The 21,976-nt window shown below is 39.0% G+C and overlaps 1 protein-coding gene across 1 annotated transcript in view; it reads left to right on the top strand.

Annotated features, from left to right (window-relative positions):
- LOC126092558 (protein-L-isoaspartate(D-aspartate) O-methyltransferase) overlaps window positions 1–20,783 on the top strand; it is a 114,071-nt gene extending 93,288 nt beyond the window's left edge. The window contains exon 7 of the mRNA XM_049908228.1: window positions 20,669–20,783. Within this exon, the coding sequence (XP_049764185.1) occupies window positions 20,669–20,765 (97 nt within the window). The 3' untranslated portion in view covers window positions 20,766–20,783. The remainder of the gene's footprint in view (window positions 1–20,668) is intronic.
- Window positions 20,784–21,976: the final 1,193 nt, after the last annotated feature.

Genomic DNA, 21,976 nt, shown 5'->3' with positions numbered 1-21,976 from the left:
CATACGTGGAACCGATCATTGATATTATTGTAGCCGCCAGTTTGTGCAAACGAGGAAATCTATCCTGAGGGAAGCCTCTGTAGAATTCCAAAATGTTTTTCTTGTACTGAAATTTGTCTCTGTATTCTCTGTCACACTGCAGGTCAATAATTTCTAGTTGCAGCTCAGGACGAATCTCTTCAATATTCACTGAATATGGAGAGGGGAACAGATCAAAATCACTGTCTAATGCTGTCAGATCTTGAAAGTGTTGATCAAATTCTTCCTTAAGGGCATGTGAATAATGTTCACAGTCTTTGTGAACATCTTGCATGGATGATAATGTAGGAAAATGAGCTAGATTTCCTGTTTCCAGCTGACTCACCCAAAGAGTCAATTTCATTTTAAAAGCTCGTATTCGATCTATGAAATGAGTAATTAGCAGATCTTTACCTTGTAGTGAAATGTTCAAAGCATTCAGATGGCTAATTGAATCTGCTAAGAACGCGAGATCACATTTCTATGAAGGCTCTTTCAATTCAGGAACACACATATTATTTATTTCCATGAACATATTTATCTCATCTAATAGGCAAAAAAATCGATTTAATAATTCGCCACGATTAAGCCAGCGGATCAGGCTACCATACTGGCTTTCTACATACTCAAGAAAGCTTTTAAATTGCCTGTGTTGTAGCCCTTGCTTCCTTATATAATTGGTTGTACAAAAAACAACACTCATCACATTTTTTAGAGTGATACTCTTTGCACATAAGTTTTCCTGGTGGATCAGCCAGTGAACGCCCCTTGTTTCATTTGGCACAGTCAGTTTTTGCATTTTCGCCTTTAACAGCGCGACGAAACCTGATTTTTTCCCTGTCATCGCTGGTGCACCGTCTGTAGACACTGAAACTAAAGAATTCCACAACAATCCTATATTTTCAACACTTTCTTCAACACTACTTAAAATATCACCTCCGATTGTGGTGTTCTTCATGGCTACTACATCGAGGAGCTGCTCCCTCACCTGAAGATCTCTATTAACACCTCTAATAAATATGGTAAGCTGTGCTGTTCCTGTGATATCAACACTTTCGTCCAGAGATAGAGAATACGCCATAAAATCTTTAAGGATATTTGCAAGCTGGCTCTGGACGTCATCTGCCATGTCCTGTATGCGACGCATAATGGTCATGTTAGATAATGGCATAATCCGAAACTGTTCAACTTGAGATGGACACAAATGTTCCACGGCAACTACCAAACATTCTTTTATTAAATCGCCATCAGTGATGGGGAGCAGGGATTTTGCTAAAAGCAAAGCAATTTTGTAACTCACTCTGAGAGCTACCTCAGTTGATTTTTCTTCATCGTCCAGATCTTCTTTGGATAGCTTCCTTTTAAGTTTAATAACTTCCTGTGCATGATCTGGTCCATCACATTTTCCACTTCCACAGTCTTTCACGTGGTACAACATATAATGTTGCTGCAAATTAAATTTCCTAAAAGAATTCAGCGTTTTGTGACATACTAAACATTTTGCAACACCATCTTTTTCTGTAAACAGATACAATTCCTCCCAATGGGGGTTGAACTGCGAAAGCATGGTTGGGGTTACACAACGGTGACTTGACATGATTCTTAACCAGCGAAGTGACTGTTAGAGCTGATCGTAGTACTTTAAACGTTACACAGTCGGCGCGAATTCAATAGGCACGCTGCGGCCCTATCCAAACGTGCGCGCACTTTTCCCCTCCCTCCCCTCCCTCCCTACTCCGCGACCTTCCACCTGCTTGCGAGCACGTGCCTGAGCAGACGCGAGTACTCGTGCTCAAAACCGGCCAGTTGTTAAGCCCTGGTATATTACCTTTACATCTGTTGATTTAGTTCTGTTAAGAGTGGCGTGTTGAGTTCTATCTGCAAGAAAGTGTTGAATCCAATCACAGATCTGCTCTGATACTCCATAAGCTTGTACTTTTTTCATTAAATGGCAGTGTGGGACAGTGTCAATTGCCTTACTGAAATCAGGGAACACGGCATCAAACTGAGCGCTGTTGTCCGCTACGCTGTGAATCTCATGGAGGAACAGAGTGAGCTGAGTTTTGCAGGATCTCTGTTTGCAGAATCCAAGTTGATTTTTGTAGAGAAGATGTTCATTTTCCAAAAACATCATAATTCTTGAGCATAAAACATGTTCCATAATTCTACAACAGATTGATATCAATGATATAGGTCTATAAGTGTGTGCATCTGTTTTACAACCTTTCTTAAAAATGGGAATGACCTGTGCTTTTTTCCAGTCGTTAGGTACCTTTTGTTGCTCAAGCGATCTGCGATAAATGCAAGCCAATTTGCGAGCAGCAGGTTATATGGAATAGTCATGGGTTCAACCAGAGCACATATATGTCACAGGAGCTGTGAGTGCTGCATATTGGTGCATTCCTCTATTGAAAATAACACGCATGTGTACTTCATCTTAGATGATAGCAACAAGTCTGTCAGTTGGTCTTGGAGCACACTGAATTTGCCCAATTCACGTGGGATTGAGCACTTCCACAGTGACCAAGGGCTCCAGCTGTGAACTGTATAGGTTCGTTAGTCACCAAAGAGCCTGTGACAGTATCTCCTGAAGAGGCAAACCACAGTTGTGGGTTCCGAGAATTAAAAGGTGGCAGGTGGATTGCCACATGAGCTGCCTGGGTAGGGGAAGGCAGGATGTGTGCAGTGGTGATACCATTTTGAGTGAGCTAGGCATTTTGGCTGAGGAGTGGGTGCAATGCAGCTGCCGGCTCTGTTATTTCGGGCAAGTTGGGGAGATCAGGATGCCGGCCGGGGCCGAGCTCGAAGGGAGTGGTTGGCCAGCTTCATACTCATTTCCAGTTTGGCTTGTGATGCTAAATTTGTAAGGTGTCTGTTCTGTGGCCTGGCAGGGTTACTCATGTTGAAGTAGTTGCATGTTCCACCAACTAATCTACTCCGAAAAATATCTTATACAGGAATGGACAGAATTGAATGGCCAATTGTTACAAGATCTAGAATGCAATTTGAGCCATCAGTTCAGTTCAGCAGACTCCACTAATCAAATGCTCCATGTACATAACATTTAGTCCCTGGTGAGCATTTTTCTGCAGGTATGAAATCACCAGAGCTCATTGTTTATCTACTGCCAGTTCTCGATAGGCAAATGCTGTGTGCTGCAATGTTGCTATCAACTTATCCACTCATTATCTTCTAGCTCAAACCTAAATTAATCACTCAGCAAACTGTTAAATGTCTGATCTCACACAGATGAACTTATTTTTACAATCATTAACAAAACTCATTAGAGCATGTTCCATCATGCATTTTGCTAGGCTTCACCGCAGGAAGTGCCACTGAAAAGAAACTCTGCTGCCATATTGTGTTTTGCAAAAAACCCAATGCTTGGCAAAGGGGCAAGTGCAAGATGCTTGATGTTACATGTGTGGTTTGTGATGCTGTGTGTGCTGGTTGATATGTTGTCTGTTTGGTGCAAGCCTGTCTCTCACAGCAGACAGGTGCCATGTGCGAAAATGGATCACCAGTGGCAATCAGCCATACAAGTTATACAGAAATTCATCCTGGCATGATGTCAGTTAACAAGTCAACATTGAGTCCCTCATTTGTCACAAGTTTAAAATTATATCAGAGAAAAAGACAATATCAGTGTCCCAGTATATTTAGTCCCTGGTGAGCATTTTTCTGCATGTATGAAATCACCAGAGCTCATTGTTTATCTACTGCCAATTCTCGATAGGCAAATGCCTTGTGCCACAATGTTGCTATCAACTTACCCACTCATTATCTTCTGGCTCGAACCTAAAGGCACTACGGCCAACAATTTGTTAGTCAACTGACACCGTTTGCACATTAGAAGAAGATGGTGGAGGAAGAACTGGTGATAATGTTTACCCACTGGAATTTGTTAAAACATTTGCAAACATTCTATGGTGCTCAAGCATAGGTATTAATATTATGAGAAGGAATGTTGCTAATCACCATGTAGTGGAGCTGCTGAGTCACAGATAGGCACAACAAAAAGACTCTCACAATTACAGTCTCAGGCAACTGAAGTATTAAAAATAGTGTGATTTCTGATGATGCAGTTGCTGGTGTTAGTTCATCTACAGATAAATGAGATAGTGATGGTGGATTAGAAAAAAGAAGCTGGTGGTCAATCTTGAAGACACTTATGATATGTAAGGGCCAAGAAAATATTGGTGTATTTGGAATGCCTCTTGGAAACTAGTTCAACCACAGTAATGCTGGTGAAATGCCTACCTGATCCTGCTGCACATTAAAAAAAATATGAAGTTGAATCAAAAGAAACATACTGATTACTTCAGTGCATAAAACTTTCTTTTCTTCAGTATCTGCTCACATGTGAATATAATGCACATTTTATGTATTTACATAAAAACAAATATAATGTGTTGTTTATGACATAATATTTTCCTGTATTTCTGGCTTATCGATAGTCCAGATAAGCGTACACAAAATTTTTATTTCAGTTTCTTTCTCCTTAAAAGGGCTGTGCACTACACCAAAACAGGGTCTCATTACTTTTATTGAATGAAGCCATTTGGTGATTTTGTGCAAGTTATACTCTTAGAGGGAGAAAAAAAACTGCAAAGGAGTTATTAAAATTGGTTACAGATTTATATGCACACAGGTACCAACAGAGAATGCAAAATTGTAAACATTGGTGGCTGATTGGTGAATCTGTGACGCTGCAGTGCAATTTCACTGTGCAGCTGGCAATGATAGTAAACAGGACATGTCAGTATCAGGGCATAAAATCTTTGTGAATTTCATTCTATGTACTCAGCTGGACAGTAAGTATGCCACACAGACAGTCACATAAACAAGATATGCAGATGTCAGTGTTTGAGAGAGTATGTGTAACTGGGCTCAAAGAAGCCAGTTGGAGTAATCAGCAAGTCACTCAATGTTTGAATAGGAGGAATGCTACTATTTGACAGCATTGGCAGGAATGGGTGACCCATGGCGAAACACAGTGTCAAGAAGGAAGTGGTTGACCTAGAGAGGTGACAGAATGAGAGGACTGAGCAATCATTGAAGAGGCACTCAGAGCCCTGGATTCATCATTATCATTGAACTGACATGTACTTGGTACTTCACAAGGACCTTACAGAAAGGGGGCTGAGCTGATGACACCCCTTACACTGACTACCATTGACCTCTGTACACCAACAAGCCCATTTCTGTACAATGTGCACATTTGACCTGGAGTTTCATTGACTGGAGTAGGATTGTCTTCAGTAATGAGTCCCAATGACCAGTGAAGACATGTCTGAAGATCATGACAAGCCCCGGAGAGTGGTGGAATACAAACCTGACTGTCACCTGCCATACTGCCTGACAACCAGACACATTGGTCTTGGGCACCATTTTATTTAATAGCAGGACCCATTTGGTTGTCATCTGCAGCACCTTTACAGCATAGAGACTTGACGACGGAATTCTACACCCCATTTTGTTGACTTCCACGTCAAGCCATCCTGGCGTTACATTTCTGCAAGGTAATGCCCGCCTGCACATAGCGAGAATTTCTACTGCTTCTCTTTGAGCATGCCAAACTCTACCCCAACCAGCAAGATTGCTGTATATAGTGCCAAATAACATTGCTTGTGGTACTTTTTAAAATTAGCCGTGCCTTCGTTTTTGGGAAGGTGAACTAGGGTAACTAATTATTACATTTTGTATCAGTGCTGTGTACCACATTGCTTTAATCAGTCCAATTTCCCACATCTATATCTACATCTACATGGATACTCTGCAAATCACATTTAAGTGCCTGGCAGAGGGTTCATTGAACCACCATCACAATTCTCTATTATTGAAATCTCACATAGTGTGCAGAAGGATGAACACCTATATCTTTCCATATGAGCTCTGATTTCCCTTATTTTATCATGGTGATCATTTCTCCCTATGTAGGTCAGCATCGTCAAAATATTTTTGCATTTGAAGGAGAAAGTTGGTGATTGGAATTTCCAAAATGAAAAATGATGTCCATCCCAAATTCTGCATCATTCCAGTTATACCTTCTCCTGTATTTCAAGATAATACAAAACATGCTGCTCTTCTTTGAACTTTTTTGATGTGCTCTGTCAGTCCTATCTGATAAGTATCCCACACTGTGCAGCAGTATTCTAAAAGAGTATGGAGAAATGTAGTGTAGGCATCAATTTGAAATTGCTTGTCAATTGCACTCAGTACTTTATGTGACTAAAGGGCTAGTTGTGTTTCACAAGAACGATGTTTCCTAAGTCAATCTCTGTGTATCAATAGACCATTTTCTTCAAGGTAATTCATAATGTCTGAATACAATATATGTTCCAAAATCCTGCTGTATATCAACATTAATGATATGGGCCTGTAATTTAGTGAATTACTCCAAATACCTTTCTTGAATATTGGTGAGGCCGATGCAACTTTCCAGTATTTGTGTACAGATATTTCATTGAGTGAACTGTTGCATATGACTGTTAAGTATGAAGCTATTGCATCAGAATACTCTCAAAGGAACCTAAGTGGTATACAGTCTGGACAAGGAGACTTGCTTTTATTAAGTGATTTAAGTCGCTTCATTACTCCAAGGTTATGTACTTCTACGTTACTCATATTGGCAGCTATTCTTGATTCGAATTCTGGAATATTTACTTTGTCTTCTTTTGTGAAGGCATTTCAGATGGCTGTGTTTAGTAACTCTGTCTTCGATAGCATCTCTGTCACTATTATGCAGAGAAGGCATTGATTGTGTCTTGCCGCTAACATACTTCACATACGACCAGAATCTCTTTGGATTTTCTGCCAGATTTCAAGGCAAAGTTTCATTGTGGAAACATTGAAGTCTGCACTAAATTTCAAGCTTCTATAAAACATTGCCAATCTTGGAAATTTGCGTCTGTTTGGATTTGGTATGTGCTTTTTGTTGTTTCTATAACAGTTTTCTGACCCATTTTGTGTACAAAGGATGATCAGCTTCATCATTTGTTAATTTATTTGGTATAAATCTCTCAACTTCTGTTGATATTATTTCTTTGAATTCAAGCCACATATAGTCTACACTTATATTCTTAATTTGGAGGGAGTGGAGATTGTCTCTCAGGAAGGCATCAAGAGAATTTTTTCTGTTTTTTTTTTAATAGGTATGTTTTTCCTTTATTTGTGAAGGATTTGGGGGTTACAATATTCAATCTCGCTATGACAACCCTGTGGTCATTAATCCCTGTACCAATTTTGATGCTCATGATTAACTCAGGATTAGTTGTTGCTAAGAGGTTAAGTGTGTTTTCACAACTGTTTGTTTACGTGGGCTCATGAACTAACTACTTGAAATAATTTTCAGAGAATGCATTTAGTGCAATTTTGGATGATGTTTTATACATACCTCCAGAATAAACATTTATTTTCACCAACATGTTGTTGTTGTTGTGGTCTTCAGTCCAGAGACTGGTTTGATGCAGCTCTCCATGCTACTCTATCCCATGCAAGCTACATCATCTCCAAGTAACTACTGCAACCTACGTCCTTCTAAATCTGCTTAGTGTATTCATCTCTTGGTCTCCCTCTATGATTTTTACCCTCCACACTACTCTTCAGTACTAAATTGGTGATAGCTTGATGCCTCAGAACATATTCTACAAACCAATCCCTTCTTCTGGTCAAGTTGTGCCACAAATTCCTGCTCTAATTCTATTCAGTACCTCCTCATCTACCCATCTAATCTTCAGCATTCTTCTGTAGCACCACATTTCAAAAGCTTATATTCTCTTCTTGTCTAAACTATTTATCGTCCATGTTTCGCTTCCATACGTGGCTACACTCCATACAAATACTTTCAGAAAAGATTTCCTTACACTTAAATCTATACTCAATGTTAACAGATTTCACTTCTTCAGAAATGTTTTCCTTGCCATTGCCAGTCTACATTTCATATTCTATCTACTTTGACCATCATCAGTTATTTTGCTTCCCAAATAGCAAAACTCATTTACTACTTTAAGTGTCTCATTTCCTAATCTAACTCCCTCAGCATCACCTGATTTAATTCGACTGCATTCCATTATCCTCGTTTTGCTTTTGTTGATATTCATCTTATATTCTCCTCTCAAGACACTGTCCATTCCGTTCAACTGCTCTTCTAGGTCCTTTGCTGTCGTTGACAGAATTACAATGTCATCGGCAAACCTCAAAGTTTTTATTTCTTCTCCATGGATTTTAATTTGTACTCCAAATTTCTTCTGAACCACTGCTTCCCTTTCATGTTCCTCAACTCTTATAACTGCCATCTGGTTTTTGTACAAATTGTAAATAGCCTTTCGCTCACCGTATTTTACCCCTGCCACCTTCAGAATTTTATAGAGAGTATTCCAGTCATCATTGTTGAAAGCTTTCTCCAAGGCTACAAATGCTAGGAACGTAGATTTGCCTTTCCTTAATCGATCTTGTAAGGTGAGTTGTAGGGTCAGTATTGCCTCACATGTTTCAACATTTCTATGGAATCAAAACTGATCTTCCCCATGTTCGGCTTCTACCAGTTTTTCTATTCATCTGTAAAGAATTCTTGTTAGTATTTTGCAGCCATGTCTTATTAAACTAATAGTTCAGTAATATTCACACCTGCCAACCCCTGCTTTCTTTGGGATTGGAATTATTCTACTCTTCTTGAAGTCTGAGGGTATTTCGCCTGTCTCATACATCTTGCTCACCAGATGGTAGAGTTCTGTGTTGGCTGACGCTCCCAAGGTTATCAGTAGTTCTAATGGAATGTTGTCTACTCCCAGAGCCTTGTTGCAACTTTGGTTCGCCTCAAGTACATCGCCATTGTATAGACCTACTATATACTCCTTCCATGTTTCTACTTTCCCTTCTTTGCTCAGAACTGGTTTTACATCTGAGCTCTTGATATTCATACAAGTGGTTCTCTTTTCTCCAAAGGTCTCTTTAAATTTCCTGTAGGCAATATCTACCCTAACCCTAGTGATACATGCCTCTACATCCTTACTTTTGTCCTCTAGCCATCCCCGATTAGCCTCTTTGCACTTCTTATCAATCTCATTTTTGAGACGTTTGTATTCCTTTTTGCCTGCTTCATTTACTGCATTTTTCACCAACACATTGAGGGTAAGTTAAAGTCACCACCAACTATAATTGTATGGGTCGGGTAAGTGTATGAAATCAAACTCGAGTTTTCTTTGAACCTTTCAGCAGTTGTATCACCTGAATTGGGGGGGGGGGGGGGTCAGTAAAAGGATCCAATTATTATTTTATTCTGTTTGCCAACAATGACCTCTGCCCATACTAATTCACAGGAACTGTCTGCTTCAATTTCAGGACAAGATGAACTATTTCTATCAGTGAGAAACACACCATCGATAACTGTGTTTAGCCTCTGCTTTCGGAACACCATTAGGTTCTTCACAAAAATTTCAGCTGAGCTTATCTGTGGTTTCAACCAGCTTTTAGTACCTATACCAATTTGAGAATCAGTGTTTTCTATCAGCACTTGGAGCTCTGGTACATTCCCAACACAGCTACGACAATTTACAACTGTTCTACTGATGGTTCCTGTGTCTACGTTCTTCTTGTATTTGGCCTGCACCCTTTGTGACTGAAGCCCTTTTTGTGTTTTTCCAAGACCCTCTAACCTAAAAAACTGCCCAGTCCATGCCACACTGCCCCTGCTACCCAACCACCCCGTGGCACAAGTCGAGAAATCTGCAGCCTACACGGCCGCAGAATCATCTGAGCCTCTGATTCAGACCCTCCACTCAGCTCTGTACCAGCAAGCAAGACTGGAAGCCTTTACCACTTCTTTTAGCCACTCAAACCAGCTAGAATCCCTTCCAATCCAAAGTGGCACACTTCATTTGTACTGACTTGAGCCACCACCTACAATTGGCTGCACCCTGTGCTCTTCATGGCATCTGGAAGGACCCATTCCATATCTGGAATGACTCCACCCTGTATGCACACAGAGTGCACAGAGGCTTTCTTCCCCTTCTTGGCAGCCGTGTCTCTAAGGGGCCTCATAATGCACCTAATGTTGGAGCTCCTAACTATCCATAATCCCATCCTCTGTGATTGTCCAGATCTTGCAGGCTGAGAGGTTTCCTCTGAAATGGGACAGACAGTGGCACCTGGCTGAGCAACAGTTTCAACCACAGACAGCACCTGGAACCTGTTTGTCAGTCTGACCATGGAAGGCTTTTGCCACCTGCTATGGCCCCAGGTGACCTCCGACTCGACCACCGGTGAGGAGTCAATCTCAGTGTGAGCAATAACTGGGCTTCCCACTGGTGAGGACCAATCGGAGGGCTTGGACATTCTAGATGTTGAGAGTGAAGTGTCACCAACTTGGCTCGCATCCGCTCACACAATCACAGTACCTATTCATACAAAAGACTGTGGAAAACTAAACTACCCATATAAACAGACTATCACCACATGCTGAGGAACTCTAGTGCTGATGCTGACAGAAATGCAGGATCTGTATCTAATAAATTAGATTAATACACAGAGATTCAAAAACCTAACTACCAAAACACTCAGGTGAAACTAAATAATTTGCCGCTGTTCAAGAACTTGTAATATGTCACAAAATCAGTTTTCCAACACAAACAAAAACGTGAGAATTGTGGCTATTAGATATTAAATTAACACACAGAAACTCAAGAAACTATACTATCAAAGCACACAGATGAAATTAAACAATTTGCTCCTGGTTAGGAACTCATAAAACTCACAAAATTGGTTACTTCCCTGTTGCTGCATCTCTCTGAGCAGGCTGCTGCTGCTGCCTGACTGGTTGACTAATGCCGACAAGTGGTCACTAGCTTTCAAAACAAACAAACAAATGACTATCAACTCATGCTATGTAACTCTACCGTAGACCGTGATGAAAACACAGGAACTGTTGATCTCTCCTTAAGAATTTTAGCTTTTTACTTGATACATAATAATATAACTGGCAAAAAACAGTCTTTCTTGTTAAAAATCTCTGTGAACAATTCCCCGTCCCCCTATCTTGGATTTACACATTGTTTTCTTTGGTTGAGGGGGACTGGAGAGTTGGAGTGCCTTCCTCACTTTATTTCATCTCAGATCTTTTTTATTTTGTTACAATGTGTAACAGTAATGAATTATTTTCAGAAGAATGGAAAAACTGATAGAAGATGATCTTGGGGAAGATCAGTTTGGGTTTTGGAGAAACATAGGAACACAGAAGGCAACAGTGACACTACAATTTAGATTAGAGGTTAGGTTAAAGAAAGGCAAACCAACATTTGTAGGGTTTGTAGACTTAGAGAAAACATTTGACAATGTTGGGTGGAATACCCTCTTGGTAATTCTTAATGTAGCAGGATAAAATACAGGGAGCAATAGGTTATGTGCAGCTTGTACAGAAATCAGATTGTACTTATAAGAGATGGAGGATACAAACAGAAAGCACTAGTTGAGAAGATAGTGAGACGGGATGGCAGTGAAGTGAATGGAAAGATACTGCTGTCAGAAAGCCTACTTTTATAGCAACTGAATGTGATGACTGCATTTAGTGTCTGATGCAGTATGCACTCTGCAAATTCGTTCATTCCACTGTTTGTGTTAGGAAAGATAACATGTAGCTGTTTCCTTTTGTAGTGGATTGTACTCTGCTACAACAATACAGAATACTGAGATACTGTGATTGTCCATCCACCTTGTGTCTCATAAGACATCCTTGTCCCTGTGCTAGCAGGGACACCACAATCGAAGATGTACCACTTACATCTACATCTACATACATACTCCGCAATCCACCATACGGTGCATGGCGGAGGGTACGTCGTAGCACAACTAGCATCTTCTCTCCCTGTTCCACTCCCAAACAGAACAAGGGGAAAATGACTGCCTATATGCCTCTGTATGAGCCCTAATCTCTCTTATCTTATCTTTGTGGTCTTTCCATGAAATATAAGTTGGCGGCAGTAAAATTGTACTGCAGTCAGCCTCAAATGCTGGTTCTCTAAATTTCCTCAGTAGCGATTCACAAAAAGAACACCTCCTTTCCTCCAGAGACTCCCACCCAAGTTCCTGAAGCATTTCCGTAACACTCATGTGATGATCAAACCTACCAGTAACAAATCTGGCAGCCCGCCTCTGAATTGCTTTTATGTCCTCCCTCAATCCGACCTGGTAGGGATCCCAAACGCTCGAGCAGTACTCAAGAATAGGTCGTATTAGTGTTATAAGCAGTCTGCTTTACGGATGAACCACATCTTCCCAAAATTCTACCAATGAATCGAAGACGACTATCCACCTTGCCCACAACTGCCATTACATGCTTGTCCCACTTCATATCGCTCTGCAATGTCACACCCAAATATTTAATCGGCGTGACTGTGTCAAGCGCTGCACTACTAATGGAGTATTCAAACATTATGGGATTCTTTTTCCTATTCATCTGCATTAATTTACATTTATCTATATTTAGAGCTAGCTGCCATTCTTTACGCCAATCACAAATCCTGTCCAAGTCATCTTGTAACCTCCTACAGTCACTCAACGACGACACCTTCCCGGACACCACAGCATCATCAGCAAACAGCCGCACATTGCTATCCACCCTATCCAAAAGATCATTTATGTAGATAGAAAACAGCAGTGGACCTACCACACTTCCCTGGGGTACTCCAGATGATACCCTCACCTCCGATGAACACTCACCATTGAGGATAACGTACTGGGTTCTATTACTTAAGGAGTCTTCGAGCCACTCACATATTTGAGAACCAATCCTATATGATCATACCTTAGTTAGGAGCCTGCAGTGGGGCACCGAGTCAAACACTTTCCGGAAGTCAAGGAATATGGCATCCATCTGATACCCTTCACCCATGGTTTGCAAGATATCATGTGTAAAAAGGGCGTGTTGCATTTCGCAGGAGCGATGCTTTCTAAAGCCGTGCTGATGCATGGACAGCAACTTCTCTCTCTCGAGGAAATTCATTATATTAGAACTGAGAATATGTTCAAGAATCCTGCAACAAACCAATGTTAAGGATATTGGTCTGTAATTTTGAGGATCCGTCCTTCTACCCTTCTTATATACAGGCGTCACCTGTGCTTTTTTCCAGTCACTTGGGACTTTACATTGGGCAGGAGATTTGCGATAAATGCAATTTAAGTAAGGAGCCAATGCAGTAGAGTACTCTCTGTAAAACCGAATTGGAATCCCATCAGGACCTGGCGATTTATTTATTTTCAACCCCCTTAGGTCACAAGTTCTCCGTTTTTGAGGTGTGGCTGTAAGAAAGTTACTAGCAAGTTGGTTAAGGCTCTGTACACTATTAAATGAGTATCCAAAGTTAATTGGGACACCAATGGCTTTTTATTTTATTTATAACACATGAGACAGATAAAATCATAAACTGCCAGCAATAATTACCAACACACACCTACAAAGTCACACACATTGCAGTTCATGTATGTAACACTAGTAATCATGGTATACTAAATACATTGTTGAATTACATTCACAAATCAGTCTATAGGTTCTGTACTCTGCTTTTATCTGCATTGCTCACAGAACAGCAATTATTTAAGATCATTATCTGTGGCACATAACTCAGGTCTTAATCATGCAGTTCTTCTGTACTGATCTTCTCCTATCAGAGTGCCATATCAGACTGCTCATAATTGACTGATTTAGCATGAATTACTTTACTCAGTGATGATTGTTGGTGGAAGTCTATGATGAAAAGCTTCACCTGGACATCATTATTCTAATGGTACTGAAAATTGTTTCATCTGAAGCAAGTGGATGACAGCTTACTTGTGAGGGGCTGATAGCATGATAGGAAATTAAATCTGTGTTATACTTTTAAAATATTAATAAATGAAACTTAAAGATGTGGCACACTGGCTCCTGTTCTGGAACAGTTTCTCACAGAATATGTACCCATTGTACCATCTGCTGTCTGCAGCTCACTGCAGTTTTTAAAGCACACATCAGCTAATGCAGTCTCATCTAAAATATGAAGTGAAACTTGGGGTAGGATATTATGGCTCCTAAAATCAGAAATGTCACACACCCCCTGCATTGTGAGATTTCCAAATCTGGAATATTCTCACAAACAACAGACAATTTTGAAAAAAAGTTGTGCTTTCAGAACTATGAACAAAACTGAAAAAAAGACCAAGGATCTCTCAGTAGCAGTTTTACCACACTGAGGTGCTATTTCTATCAGGAACCCAATATTAATTTGCACTGTTCTTGAGTTCAATGAACAATATTAGGAAATACTAACCAAATATTTAATTAGTATACAATAAACAATTAGAGATTTTATCACAACTGAAACAAATCATTTAGTGATCACTTCACTAAGTCTATTTCTGTAACTCAACACACTAGTTTTAAACAAAAAAATAACCTTCAGCACTGTAATACATCAGTAACTAGTTTATTTACACTACAAAATCTTAACATTAAGATTTTATTTAACATTTTCCTGATGGAGTTGTGCGTGAGTAGTCATATGATCACACTGATAAATTTAACTGTAATACATGTATTTGTTATGTGTAATCTTTTTTTTGTCTGCACAGATGTTTAATCTTTTACACTTTTATAAATTAATGTCATTGACATACATTCTCTTCCTATAAAACACTACACTTAAACAGTTTATAAGGACTTTTCAGATATTTTGTTGATGTAATTTTTTCAACAAACAAGCACTTTTCAATATGAAGGAAACCTAGAAGTATCAGCGTAAGATTGGAAGAAATGCCTCCCACATATGAGAGTATTAAAATCCTAATGGTAAGCTGCCAAAGCATTCACAACAAAGTGCCAGCATTTGAAGTGCTCCTGAAAAACAGTGAAGGTGATGTAACACTAAGTGCAGAACTGGTTGAAACCCAAAACTGATAGCAGTGAGACTTTTGGGGAACATTTAAGTTTATATCAAAAGGATAGGCAGATGGGAAATTGAGGTGGTGTATTTGTTGCAGTCATAGGTAAATCAAGTGCTAGATTTTGGTTTATTGGTAGAATACTAAGGAAGTGCAATCAATCTGCGAAGGACATTGCTTACAAATCACCCATATGACCAGTTCCAGAACATTGCTCAGTTGTGTGAGACCCGTATCAGAGAGGACTAACAGGTGATATTGAACGTATACAGAGAAGGGCAGCACAAATAGCCACAGTTTGTTTAATCCATGGAAGAATGTCAGTGAGATACTGGACGAACTGAACTGGAAGATGCTTGAAGATAGATGTAAACTTTCCCAAGACAGACTATTAACAAAGTTTCAAGAACCAGCTTTAAATGATTATTCTAGGAATATACTAGAACTCCTATGTATCACACACATTGGGATTATGAAGATAACTACATGCACAGAGACATTCAAACAATCATTCTTTCAACCCTCCATTTGTGAATGGAACAGGAATAAACCCAAATAACTGGTACAATGGGACATACCCTCTGCCATGCACCTCACTGTGGCTTGCAGAGTATAGATGTAGACATAGAAGGATTCCCTTAATTCAAACAACTACTGGGGTCTGGTGTGCCATCTGTAGCATGACCTTGCATTGTGTGACATCAGACTGTCCCATGCAGCAGCCAGAGTGATTATTCTGTCTCTCTTTCACCTCCAACATCAACATACAGGACTCTTACACATGTACAAGCAAGACATGAAAAATAACATTGGTTAGTAACTTAATTTACATAGCTGAAGCCAGAACTGTAATATATCACAATAAATCCTAACAACACTCTTTGCTCATTAACATTTACAGTAATATGTAATGTAATCTGTATAATCTCTTTAAATTATTTAGTTCAGAAGTACAGTCAGAATTCAAAGTTTTCAGTGGTTTATGATACTTGTGGATTTAAGGCATGTGGCTTCATCTGAGATTGTCACTGTGACAGCAAACAGCTGACACTAATGGCCTACACCTCTTATGAGTCATGTGGGTCCACTAGTCTACCTTCACATTGCATGTCTGTTAAATTCATCTTGTAACTCTTATCATTCTCAGAAATCTAATAACTATCTTTGATGCAGAAAGAGAAGCCAGAGTTGCAACAAAAATGTATGTTTGTTTAGTCAGTGACTAGTTTTGGGCTATGCCCATTCTCAAACCAACCAAAGTTTTTGTGAATCATGCGTGTTAATGTGTATATGTAGATCAGCATCTCAAAATAATTGTCCTCTCTGTGTTAGTCTCTCAGTTGGAATAAGATATTTTATTATGAAAAGTGTGGAGCATTTCATGAGGTTATGTGTTGTGTTGGCAGAAGAGCCAACACAGTGTTGCTAGAGGAGGCCGAAATGCACGCGTTAAAGCTCACGCAGACTGGCGTGAGGTCTGGAACAGTTAAGGGAATGTATAGTAGCAAATAAAGTATGTAGTTGATGTAATGCTTAACTTTAATCCATAATTGGAGAACATCGCTCTTGTTGATACATGATTTATAATCTCAATATAAACTGGTAATGGCGCCTTGCTAGGTCGTAGCAAATGACGTAGCTGAAGGCTATGCTAACTATCGTCTCGGCAAATGAGAGTGTATTTGTCAGTGTAGCTTTGCTAGCAAATTCGGCTGTACAACTGGGGCGAGTGCTCGGAAGTCTCTCTAGACCTGCCGTGTGGCGGCGCTCGGTCTGCAATCACTGACAGTGGCGACACGCGGGTCCGACGTATACTAACGGACCGCGGCCGATTTAAAGGCTACCACCTAGCAAGTGTGGTGTCTGGCGGTGACACCACATTATGCAAATATTCTGCCACCGGCTTAATCATTTGTGTAAGGTAAACATGAGTTTTGTCAAGTGCACAACACTCCTGTATATTTATTGCATATTGTGGCATTATTCTCAGTATTTTGTATGTACAGATTCTTGTCTCATTTGCATCCTTTGTATTGCCAATGCCGTATCTCACACTTATCAGATGTGTGTATCTGCTCCCCAACATTTCATTAATCTTTGGTGGAAACCACATTGCCCCATACCTCTATTTCCATTAATCAGTGAATGACCTACAAGTAACCTTAAATAATATGCATGATCACAAATCTCTTTGGCTGACTAATCTGTTGCTTGAAATAATCTCTACAGACATAGCTCGCTTTGGCCAACTAACCTGTTGCCTTGTAAATTTTGCTAATACACCATAAACTTCATTGGCAGGACCCTCCCTTGCCTATACGCTTCAAAATAAATCATATTAGCAGAAATAACTGTCATGCAGTAAACTCTCATTATAACAGCACACCAACGTTCAAACTTAATACAAACTTTGTTATGACTACAAGACCGTGTGTTAGCTGTACCACCTTCTGTTACCATCTATGTGAATTCCAGTTTCTTCATGGCTTTATTATTTCATCATGACACTCACATTGTTCTGTGTAACCCACTTCTTCTGCTGCAGCAAACTTATACGGTACTGTACAATACAAGGTATTTTCATTAGTATTTGTTTGTTAAGAGCCTTTATGATTGTATATTAAACTTCTTTGTTTTACTCAAAATTATGTGTTCATTAATAAACTGCGCTCATTAAGGATTCTGTTGCAACTGTAGTCTTTGTACATACTATGAAAAAAAAGTTCCATTATATAGGTTGAGCCATAAATGGTTCAAATGGCTCTGAGCACTATGGGACTTAACATCTGAGGTCATCAGTCCCCTAGAACTTAGAACTACTTAAACCTAACTAACCTAAGGACATCACACACGTCCACGCCCAAGGCAGGATTCGAACCTGCGACCGTAGTGGTCGCGCGGTTCCAGACTGAAGCGCCTAGAACCGCTCAGCCACAATGGCCGGCGAGCCATAAATGCTTCAGACTTACTTCAATCCACTAACAACTGTGCTTACTGCTAACACAAATATAGAATGTGTTCTACAAATCAAGACATATTATTGATTGTTGCTTTTCAGTAGAATCTAGTCCAGAAGCATTAGTTCCATTTGTTCACTGCAGATTACCATCACATACTGGTATAATATCAACACATACCAGTACTCTCATATCATGTTTCCTTGATGCAAATACATATATGATTTCCTGTGAACATCTACTTCTCATCTGTCAACATTTTTTTTTTTCAGCTCTCTTAACCTTGCTTACTTGTCTTAAACTTAGCTTTGATAGTGAAGGATAATAAAGATGATACATGCAATTCTGAATGATAGAAGAGGAATAATTGACAATATGAAACAAAAATGAAATAATGTTGTCAATTAACTCAGCACCTGATAGTCGTCAATTACCTGACACAGCAAAGAATGTTTGTCCCACTTGAGGTTATTATTTACTGAAATTCTTTATGCCAACAACACTATATGCACCTCATTTTTTTATATCTGTCCTCACATTTGCAACCTGTACTGCATTGAGGTGTGGTATTCTAGTTATCCGTAAGATCTTTCATTCATTCTTCTTTACTTATGAATTGAACTTGGATGACTTTGTCTTAACCTAATGAGAACCAAATCATTAACCTAATAATTCATTGTATTAGTTCCCTTATTAGACTTATTCCTTCTTCTATCAGCATTTCCCTTTATTCTATCGATCAGTTTCATATCCAATTCTTGCAGCATGTTTTTCCAGCTATCCAATGTAAATTGTGTCCCATTATCACTAATAATCTTCTCTGGTTTACCAACTTCCATTTCATAGCCTTTCTGGATTTTGTCAGAAACTGCTTTTCCTGTACCTTTTCTTCATGCTTACAGCCTCCCATGCTTCAGCCAGTACAAAACTAGCAAAATGTACTTGCGTCCTCTCTGTGTTGTTGGAAGAGGCCATACAAGTCAGCTGATATTGTTTTCAATGTTTTAAAGTGGTATGATGCTATGCGTTTCCATTTTATTGCTCATATTTTAAGCGTTAGTTCTCTGACAAACACTAAAGGATTTTAAGAGTTTTTGCAGTGTCTTATCCAAAATAATAAAGTAACAGTTCTCTTTAGGTTCATCCATTCATTTTTTCTCACCAAGGTCTGTGTAGGTGAAGTGCATTAGCCATACAAGCATTTCAACTGCATGCGCCAAGCAATGGATTTTCCACTGTTGTTTATCAGTATTTACTCCATGACATAGTACTTCTTTATGTATTATGTAGTGCTTTCTCACTGTCATTTCTCTTCCTATTCCATTCTTCTCTAGTCATTTTTGTCATGTTGTATCTATTCTGCAGCCTCCTCATATTCATTAACACATCTTTCACCTTATCCACTTACCTTACTTTCATCAAATATAGTGTGGAGACTTCTTTCTGTCATGTTTCATTATGTTCGACATTATCCATAGCATTAGTAGCCTGAGTAATGTGTCTGCTACTGTATTACTGTCTCCATGCAGATACTCAATAGTGGAGTTATATTCCTGAAGAGCTACCAACCTTCACATTAATCTCCTGTGCATTAACCTGCAGTCAGTTAGGAACACCAGAGCCTTATGATCTGTAAATGCTTTTACTTTTCTTTAGATGACGTAGTACCTAAACTTCTTAAAAGCTTAAACTATGGCTAGTGGCTCCTTTTCCATCACTGAATATCTTCTTTGCCATTTATTTAGTACATAACTGGCAAATCTGATAGGCTTTCTTTCTACTGTTTCCTCATTTTCAACAAACTGACAGTAGTAGTAGCAGTAGTCTCTTGATTTTCTGGAATTCTTGCTCACATTCTTTGGCCCACATCCAAGTGCATTTTTGTTTGTTAATTCCATTAACGCTTTCACATTCAGTGCTTGATTACTCACAAATTAACAAAAAAATCCAAGGTTATTAAACCTTGCTTTAACAGCTTCTTTCTCCAAAATGTCTTGTTCAGTTATTTCTACTTGAATTTGTTAATTCTCTCAATTTTTCCATATTTAGTTTTAATTATCTTGGATGCTGCTTTAATGTTAGTAATAAATTTGGTTTTCTCAAAGTAGATTTGTACCTGTGGTTTTTCAGTTTTTTTCCTTCAGCAGTTCTCTCCATCTAGTGGTTGTTTCCATAGGGTCAGAAAAAATACCAGGTCATCTGAAAATGCTAGATGATCTATTTGTAGGTTGACCCTTTTGTAACCGAAATCCCTCACTGATTTGACTTGTTCATAGTGACACATGCTGGTGATGATAATTCATTACTTAAAGGTCACTCAACAATTACAATGTTCACATTAGCTGTTTCAGCAATTAGTTGCCATTTTAAGATGTGATTAATCCACTAACAGCTACGTTACAATGTGACAATTTCTTCATGAACTCCTGTAAAATATGTTAGTCAATTACACATTATGTAATCACATATTAAAAGAGATGATACATAATTCATTGACATATTTTATGACTTCATGGTATTCAGAGTGCATAGTTGGAATTGTTATATAGCATGACAAAGCTGCTAGGGTATTAATTATATCTGAAGATGGCAATCAGCTGCCAAAACCAGTAATGAGAACTGTGTGGTTATTAAGTGATCTTGACATAATAAGTTATTATATAATGATTTAAAAGGTCATACATAATTTTTGCAAAATGTTGCTTTTTTTCTCTCATTTTTTTCTTTTTCTGCCAACTCAAGATGGTACAATACCATTTTCACAATCTTATTCTCTTTACTATTAGGTATGAACCATCTGCCAGGAAAGTGAAAGTTGAACTGGGCAGAGCCAGTGGTCAGCAAAGTCAACAGCTGAAGACCACTAGACGAAAAATGGTTTAAACAAGATGGATGGATGTTGTTAACTGACAGTCTGTCATCATTATGGTAGAGTTATTGAGCATATACAGATTGATATATAATCCTATGAACTTCTGTTTGTACAAAATTTTGCAAGAATATATTTGATTTGTTCTTTGGAATAAGTCTTAATAATATAATGATTTCACTTTTATATGGAGCCACAGTCATACAAAACTTTCTGAAAGATATAACCGCCATTTGGATATACAACAGGTTTTATTTCACAATCTAGATTTCAGCCTTAGGCCATTATCAAGTGTTACAATCCAACAGATTAAAGCACAATAAAAGTACAAATATCAAAGAAATTATCAGAAAAATAGCAGGGCAAACAGTTAAATCAATGTATGGGCTGTCTGCCGTGCTATTTTTCTGATACTTTGTCTGATACTCGTACTTTTATTATGTGTTTATCTGTTGCAGTTGTGACACTTGATGATGGCCTAGGGTCAAAATCTAGATTGTGAAACAAGAGCTGTTGTACAGTCAAATGATGGTTATATCTTTCAGAAAGTCTTAACAATATATTCATATAATTGAGAACTTTGTATGTTCTGAGAGGAGATTTTCCTTACAACAACCTGTGGGTTAGCAGACTGGTGAAAAGCAGAATTATTAGTCAAAAATAAGAAGCATGTGATAATAGCAATTAATCCACTGAACAGGAGAAACAATGAGCTAATGAACTGTGAGAAAGAATGGCTGGCCATATTTCTCTTCAGGAGGCAATGTGTGGTACTGCCTACATACAGATATAAAATTGTATCTTGGTAGTAGTACACTTCTTAGCTTTTGGACCTAGTACTTCCTTTGTGAGGGAGGAGAAAAGTATAGGTTGGGGAAAATTAACAAGGGAGGAGAGATCATTCAGACCTCAGGATGAGAGAGACCTACCTGTAAGGTAGGACAGGGTTTAAAGATGAAATGTTGAGGTCTCACGAGAGTGTAGGTCAGAGATGGTACATTGGTGGTGGTCAGAGATAGTAGGTCTCTGACACAGACATTTCTATCTGCCATGCCCCCTCCCTTGATCTTTGTCTTCCTTCGCCATCACTACAGGCAGGTCTCTGAGTGATCTCTCTTTCTTTTTTAAACTTTCTCCAACCTATTCTTCTAGCCTCCCTGGTGAAAGAACTATTAGGTCCAAAGGTAGGTAGTGTGTCTCTCTTACTTTTATGTGTGTCTGTTGG

The sequence above is a fragment of the Schistocerca cancellata genome, chromosome 7 (assembly GCF_023864275.1).
Source record: "Schistocerca cancellata isolate TAMUIC-IGC-003103 chromosome 7, iqSchCanc2.1, whole genome shotgun sequence".
NCBI lineage: Eukaryota > Metazoa > Arthropoda > Insecta > Orthoptera > Acrididae > Schistocerca > Schistocerca cancellata.
Note: the sequence above shows the minus strand (reverse complement) of the source record. Positions and strands in the feature narration are given on the sequence as shown.